This window comes from Eriocheir sinensis, chromosome 28 (assembly GCF_024679095.1).
Source record: "Eriocheir sinensis breed Jianghai 21 chromosome 28, ASM2467909v1, whole genome shotgun sequence".
Taxonomy (NCBI): domain Eukaryota; kingdom Metazoa; phylum Arthropoda; class Malacostraca; order Decapoda; family Varunidae; genus Eriocheir; species Eriocheir sinensis.
Window position 1 is genome coordinate 12762543 of NC_066536.1, and position 7679 is coordinate 12770221.

General features: G+C 49.1%; 1 protein-coding gene across 1 annotated transcript; it reads left to right on the forward strand.

Annotated features, from left to right (window-relative positions):
- The first annotated feature begins 3311 nt into the window (after positions 1–3311).
- LOC127004731 (NK1 transcription factor-related protein 2-like) lies at positions 3312–5613 on the forward strand. Its single transcript, XM_050872813.1, has 2 exons — positions 3312–4538; positions 4812–5613. Exons 1-2 carry the CDS (start codon positions 3980–3982, stop codon positions 5336–5338), a joined length of 1086 nt encoding a protein of 361 aa, XP_050728770.1. The 5' UTR covers positions 3312–3979; the 3' UTR covers positions 5339–5613.
- The last annotated feature ends 2066 nt before the right edge of the window (positions 5614–7679 follow it).

Here is a 7679-nt window from a genome sequence, read left to right on the forward strand (position 1 = left end):
CGATAATATAATAGAGAAAAGAAAATAATACGGTACAAAAAGACGGATAATGAAGATTGAAGGTTAATTATTATAGGTAAAGGAAGGTGAGGAGCTGGAGAATTACAAGAAAAGAAAAAAAGAAAAGAAAAGAAAACATTAAATATAAAAGACAAAAGAGAGTTAAGATATAAGGTTACTTCTCATAAGGAAAGAAAGGTAAGGAGGAGAAGAAAGAGGAGGAGGAGGAAGAAGAAGAAGAAAGAAGGAGGAGGAGGAGAGGAGGAGGAGTAGGAGGTGGACACTTAAGGAAAATAACCAATACGAAAACAACTTCATCTTCACAAAATTATATAGAGAGTATTTACCAGTTGATGTTATTGTTTTTGTTGTTGTTTTTCAGTTTTTGTCTTTCCTTCTTACTTTCATTTTTTTCTTTTTCTTTTTCATTTTTTTCATTTATTCTTTCTTCCTTTTTTCCTATTTCTTTTCTTTTTCTTTTTCATTATTTTTTCATTATTCTTTCTTTTTCTTTCTTACTTTTTTTCCTTTTTTTCCTAGACATACCGCCACACCACATCACACCACCTCAATCATCACCACCACCACCACCACCACCATCACCACCACCACCACCACCACCACCACCAAAACGATCTCATTAACCCAAACTCCTCCCACATCCTTTCTGTTCCTTCCCTTTCCTCTCCCTTCTCCTCTCCCCTTCCTCCTCCTCCTCTCCCCTCACTTCCCTCATCTCCAACCTCCTTCTCCCCCTCCTCCCTCCCTATATATCCTTCCCCTCTGACTTTATTTTTTTTTTCCTTCCTTCTCTCTCATTTCCGTTCATATATTAGCGGTTATGAAGTAGTTACCGCTTCTTCTGTTTATATAAGGACCAAAAATCTGAAATACGAATAAAATAGAGATAAATAACAAGGGTAAAAGTAATAACAGGAGTAACAGAAGTAGATGTATAATAGATATTGTCATTATTATTGTTATTATTTTATTGTTATGATTATTGGTGTTAGTATTGTCGTCAGAAATATTACGCTTATTATTACATACGCGCGCACACACACACACACACCACACCACACCACACACACACACACACACACACACACAGACACACAAGGAGAGCGTGGCAACGTTAATAAGTGACCTCTGTTTGTCTCTTTAATAACCAATGAATGCAATAATAACGCTTCGCACACACACACACACACACACACACACACACACACGCACACGCACACGCACACGCACGCACATTTATATATATTTGCGCCATGCTCTTAGTCACTCAGCCGCTAATAAATCTTTTACGTTATAGGAACTAATTCGTTAACGCATCTGGATGGCAGAAAACATTTACGCGTTGCAGAGGATGAATATGTATGTATGGCAGCGTCCCCCTCCCATATCTTACCCCCCCCCCATATCTTACCCCCCCCCCTCCTCCCCCTCCTTCTCCTACTTCTCTTTTTTTTATTCATTGACATCATCATCTTAATCCTCCTCTTCATTTTTTTTATCATCTCCCGTTACCATCTCTCTCTACTTTTCCTCTTCCTCCTCCTCCTCCTCCTCCTCCTCCTCCTCCTCCTCCTCCTCATACCTCTTTTTTTTTTATTCATTGGCATCATCATCTTAATCCTCCAATTCGTCTTTTTTTACATCTCCCGTTACCCTCTCTCTCTATTTTTCCTCTTCTTCCTCCTCTTCCTCCTCCTCTTCCTCTTCTTTGTTTCCATCATCACCATTATCCTTTTCATCTATACTAACCTCCTCTTTCTCTTCCTATCACATATCTTTTTTTTTTCTTCGTCGTCGTTTTTCTTTCTTCCTCCTCTCCCTCTTTCTTCACCTCTTCTTCCTTCCTCCTCCATCTTTCCTCTTTCTAATTCTCTTTCATCATCATCATCATCATCATCATCATCATCATCATCATCTCTCCACCTCCTCCTCCTCTTCCTCATCCTCGTTCTTCCCTTCCATCAATTCTATAAAGTCTTCTTAAACCGCGACTTATTTCGTAGTGATTAATAAATAACTCTTGTCTTGCAAACATTATTATTATTATTGGAAACATTTCTCGCACCGCTCTCTCTCTCTCTCTCTCTCATGGTTATTCTCTACGTGCCATTTATATCCAATTGTCAGCTCCCCTTCCCATAATTACCCCTCCCCCCCTTCCCCTCCCCCCGCCCCTTTTCTTTCCTCCCCATCCTTCCCCCTTCCTCCTCTTCCCAGCTTCCATTTCTGTTCATCTCCATTGCCTTACCACAGTCTCTCTACCCTTCATCCACTCCCTACTTATCTTCTCTCTCTCTCTCACTCTCTATCTATCTCTTTTTTCTCTCATTCTTTTTTTTCCTCTCCTATCTCTCTCTTGCTTCTCTTCGCCTCTCTCTCTCTTCTCTCCTTTTCATCCTCTTTTTCATCTTCTTTCTCGCTTTCCCTCCCTTATCATTTTCTTAACTTTCACTTTCTCTCCCTCTTTCTCTCTCTAATTCCTTTACTCGCCTTCTCATCTCTCTCCCTTCCCTTCTCTTTTCGCTTCCCTCTTTCATTACCTCTCCTCTCCTCTCCTCTCCCTTTCCCTCTCTCACTTTCCTTCCTCTTTCTCTCTCTCATTCCTTTCCTCGCCTTCTCATCTCTCTCCCTTCCCTTCTCTTTTCGCTTCTTTCATTCCCTCTCCTTCTCTCCTCTCCCTTTCCTTCTCTCACTTTCCTTCCTCTTTCTCTCATTCCTTTCCTCGCCTTCTCATCTCTCTCCCTTCCCTTCTCTTTTCGCTTCTTTCATTCCCTCTCCTTCTCTCCTCTCCCTTCCCTTCTCTTTCCACTTCTCTCTTTCATTCCCTCTCCTCTCCTCTCCCTTTCCTTCTCTCTTCCATCTCCATTTCCTCCCCCTGCTCGCCTCTTATCTCCCTCCTCCTCCTCCTCCTTCCCTTCGCCTCCTGTTAATTAAAACCCTTGGGAAGAAACAAACAGCGGCGTGAAGATAATAACCTTGCCAGGAGTTAATCTCGGCTGATAACCTTACACGCCCGAGCAGCCGCAGACCCCCCCTCCCCCCTGCCCCCCCCCTTCCACCCCCTTCCCCTCCGCTACCTCTTCCCACTCCCTTCCTCTCTCTCCTTGGCCACTCACTTCTGGTTAATGAGCTGCTCTCTCTCTCTCCTCTCTCTCCCTCTCTCTCGTCTCCTCCTCCTCCTCCTCTCCCGTCCCGCCCCACCCCGCCCCGCCCCCTACCCTCCGCCCCCCGCCCCGCTGTGGTTACCCAGGCCCAAACAAAGTGCTTCAAAGTGGGCGAAGTGAGTAAAGTTTAGGCGGGTGTCCGCGGGGCTGTAAATGTAAGCCGCGGGTTGAATTCGAGTTTAGGCGGGAAAATTATGTTTGCTGTGCGGGCCCCGAGTGGCGCTTCCCGCCGACATGTCGAAAAGCTCAGGGGTAACGTAGGTGTGAAATGGAATTCTTGACGAGGTAATCGTATTTTCGCATCATCATTAACCGGGTGATGATTCTTTTACCATCTCTCCTCCTCTGCCGCCGCCCTCAGCCAATCACGCGCCGGATCACAATCATCCTCTGTAAACAATCCCCGCCAGCCACTCACGAGCCTCGTCGCATCTCCCCTGGCTCGGCGCGGGCCAATCAGCGGCGGGTGTGTATCACGGATCAATCTCTCTGGACCAATGGCAAGTGTGTTTAGATAAGTAGGGATTTCAGTAGCCAATTACTGTCGTCATTAAGTTGGGTGAAGCCTCATTTGGTAAACTCGCCCCATGGCTCGGGAGTTGTTTAGCAACATCAAATATATCATCTGACACAGAGGAGGAGAGCTTAGTTGCTCGCTGGGAGCCGCGTGGGCAGGACGTGAGGCGTGAGGTGCTCAGCGAGGCCGTGACTGGCGCGTGACGTGACGACGCCTTGGCCGCCGCGGACGATGACGTGTTTTGCTCGGCTGTGTTAGCAAAGAAAAAAGTTTTATCATGGATTCTAGATCAGTTTCTCCGGACTCTGTGTCGCCCCGTGGCCAGCCCCGCCAAGTGCCCCAAGGCCCGCTGCGCCCCGCCGCACCCGCCACCGCCGCCGCCGCGTCCCCCATAGACCTCAGCTACTCAGTGGTGTCCAAGCTCAAGCCAGACGCTCCGCGGCCCACCACGGCCGCCGCGGCCTGCAGCGGCGCCGCCGTCAAGGCAACACACAGTGAACCCACCTCCACCTGCACCAGCACCACCACCACCACCTCCCACAGCGACCCCAGCAGGCCGCCTGACACGCAGCACCACCACCAACACCAACACCAGCAGCAGCAGCAGCAGCAGGCATCCAGCGACAGCAAGGACGCCAGCAGCAGCCCGGCGCCCTGCTGCGGCGAGGCAAAGACACACAACACCGAGACCGCCGGCGGCGGCAGACACACGTCCTTCTCCGTCGTGGACATTCTTGACCCCAACAAGTTCGTGGGCCGCGTGCAAGTGACCTCCAGCGAGGTGACGTCCTCCATAGACGACGCCTCCCTCCACCCCGACACGTCAGCCATGTGTGGTAAGCCGCGCTTGTTCTGGTAAACTGTTACGGACAGGATTAAATCATACTCAATGGCTTTACACTAAATTATAAAATGAATTGTTGTTTGTATCTTCCTGTGTGTGTGCTTATATATATATATATATATATATATATATATATATATATATATATATATATATATATATATATATATATATATAGAATATGCAAGCTTAAGCCCAAGGGCGCCGTCAGGTGGCAGCCTCCCCGGGCCTGAGCACAGCCACTAATATGTCGTGTAACAAACAGACTCTGACTCTGAGCTGAGCGTCGGCGGCGGTGGCGGCAGCGACGAGGGCGGCGATGAGTGTGGCGACGACAAGACCGAGGAGGAGCTGGACGACGCGGGCGGCAACGCGGCCAAGAAGCGGCGCTGCGACACGGGCGGCGGCAAGCCCCGGCGGGCGCGCACGGCCTTCACCTACGAGCAGCTGGTGTCGCTGGAGAACAAGTTCAAACACACTCGCTACCTGAGTGTGTGCGAGAGGCTCAACCTGGCGCTGGCCCTCAACCTCACCGAGACGCAGGTCAAGATATGGTTCCAGAACCGACGCACCAAGTGGAAGAAGCAGAACCCGGGCTGCGACGTGAACCAGCCCACGCAGCCCCCCAGCCCGCCGGGCATGCTGGGCTACCCGGGCGGCTTCCTGCCCCAGTCAGGTCCGCCGCTACTGTGCCCGACCCCGCTGGCCTACCTGGGCGGCAATGGCGGCCACGCGGGGACCTCCATCCCGGCCCACCTCACCGCCCTCTACCTCCACCACCTCAAGAACTGACGGGCAGCGCGCTGCCCCGCTCCCTTCGGCAGGTCCTGAGCTGCCGCCGCCCTCCTGCTGCAGCGCCCCAGTCTGGGGCGCCCAGCCGCCGGCGGCCGTCGCGTCGCGGGGGGCAGGCTCAGCCCGGCTGCCGCACACAGCCTGGTCAAATACCAAAGTGTATGTCTGTCTGTATATTGCAATGTAAGTCGTGTCGGTGTTTTGCTGCCGCGCCGCTTACAGGCGTCCCTATTGTTATATATTTAAATAAATTTTATTTAACATATTTCATTAGTTGTATCCATAGCTTATTTACACTAATCCTCCTTCAAGGGCTGGATGGATGTGGGTGAGTGTTGTCACCTGCGTGACGGCGGGCAGGGCTGGGAGGGGAGGCAGGGCAGGGCACAGCAGGGCAGGCTGGGCCGGGACTCTTTGCGAAAGTCGCGACATTACTGGCGGCCTCTACAGGTTATCATGAATAAAGTATTTAGTTTCATGTCTCACATAAATAAAAAAGAATTATATATATTCAGTAATCAAATAATCATTTACTGTTAATTTGTCTCAGATGAAGCGTTTTTCCGGGAACAATGAAGGCAGAATATAAGTTACTGCCAGCGGGGCCACAGTGACCACACCTCGGGCCAGGCAGCAACCACACCCAGCCTCGCCACACCCGCCCCGCCCCGCCACGCTCGCCGCGCCTCATTACCTAAAAACTTGATGCAGTGCCTGGCTACGGAGATAAATATGAACCAGCGTGGAGAGAAATCCCCGGAAGAGGTAAATACAGGTTAAGCCGCTGAACAGTGTGCAACGCGAGGACGAGCCGCGTGTGTATGTGGGTGACACACAGCGAATCGAATAACGGGATAAAGAGAGAGAGAGAGAGAGAGAGAGAGAAAGAGAGAGAGAGAGAGAGAGAGAGAGAGAGAGAGAGAGAGACGCAAAACGGCATCACCATCACCACCGCCATCACCAGCAGTAGTAGTAGCAGCTAGGATTCAACTTATGTTTATAAATACGGAAATTATTATGCGCCTGAATAATGGATGGGCGAGCATGGAAACAATGGTATTACCAATTATTGCTTCATCAAACGCCATGAATATTTGAAGGTTTAATCTACCAGGCCGACCGTCACGCAGCTGTCCGGCTCGCGGCCACCGGGACACACACACACAGCCGCGGGGGGGTGGGGGGGGGGGAGGGGGCCAGGGGGGAGGGGGAGTTAGAGGGAGGGACTACACACGGACGCCCTACAACAGTAAACACCGAAAAATGCTCCTGAAACAAGTGTTCTTTCAAAAGCGATGAATTGGCAGCGTTTGAAGGAGGCGGAGTGGTCGGAGGATTGTTCCTGATGGCCGCGCGAGCTAGAGAAAGTAAGATCTTGGAGGCATTCAGCTAAAGAGAGGAGGCAAACATTAAAAAGTACTCCTAATACGTATTCTTTCAAAAGCGATGAAGTGGCAGCGTTTGGAAGAGGCAGAGTGGTCGGGGGATTGTTATTGATGTCCGCGCGAGCTAAACAACGTATAAGGTCTTGGAAGAATGCAGCTAAAGAAAGAAGACGAACATTAAAAAATACTCCTAAACCATGTTCTTTCAAAAGCAATGAATTGGCAGCGTTCGGAGGAGGCGGAGTGGTCGGGGGATTGTTGTTGATGGCCTCGCGAGCTTGAGAAAGTAAGGTCTTGGAGGCACCCAGCTAAAGGGAGAAGAGAAACATCGATAAATGTGATCTTTTGAAAGTGATGAATTGGCAGCGTTTGAAGGAAGCGGAGTGGTTGGGGGATTGTTGTTGATGTCCGCGCGAGCTAAACAACGTATAAGGTCTTTAAGGAACGCAGCTAAAGAGAGAAGACGAACATCGATAAATGTTCCTGAAACAAGTACTTGGAGGAGCCACAATGGTCGAGGGGTTGATGTTGATGGCCGCGCGAGCCACACAACGTAAAATCTTGGAGGTGAACAAACATCGATAAATGCCCCTGAAACAAGTGATCTTATAAAAGCGATGAATTTGCAGCGTCTGAAGGAGCCAGAGTGGTCGGGAAATTGTCGTTGAGTGGCCCCGGAGCTACAGAAAGTAAGATCTTCGAGACAGCCAGATAAAAAAAGAAAAATCAAAAAATGCTCACTAAAACAAAAAAGGAAAAAGAAAAACCGAAAATGCTGTCTAAAAATGCACCCCCCCAAAAAAAAAATAAACCTAAAAATGCTCTAAAAAAAGGAAAACCGAAAAATGCAAAAAAAAAAAACGAAATATGCTGTCAAAAAAAATTAAAACCGTAAATGCTCAAAACTTTTTTCCCAAACAGTGAACTGATAGCTTGTGAAATATTAGAGAGGTAGA

Coding starts and splice junctions, on each gene's coding strand:
- LOC127004731 (XM_050872813.1), top strand. CDS start 3,980: ATGGATTCTAGATCAGTTTCTCCGGACTCTGTGTCGCCCCGTGGCCAG. Junction 4,539..4,811: donor CGACACGTCAGCCATGTGTG/GTAAGCCGCGCT, acceptor TGTAACAAACAG/ACTCTGACTCTGAGCTGAGC.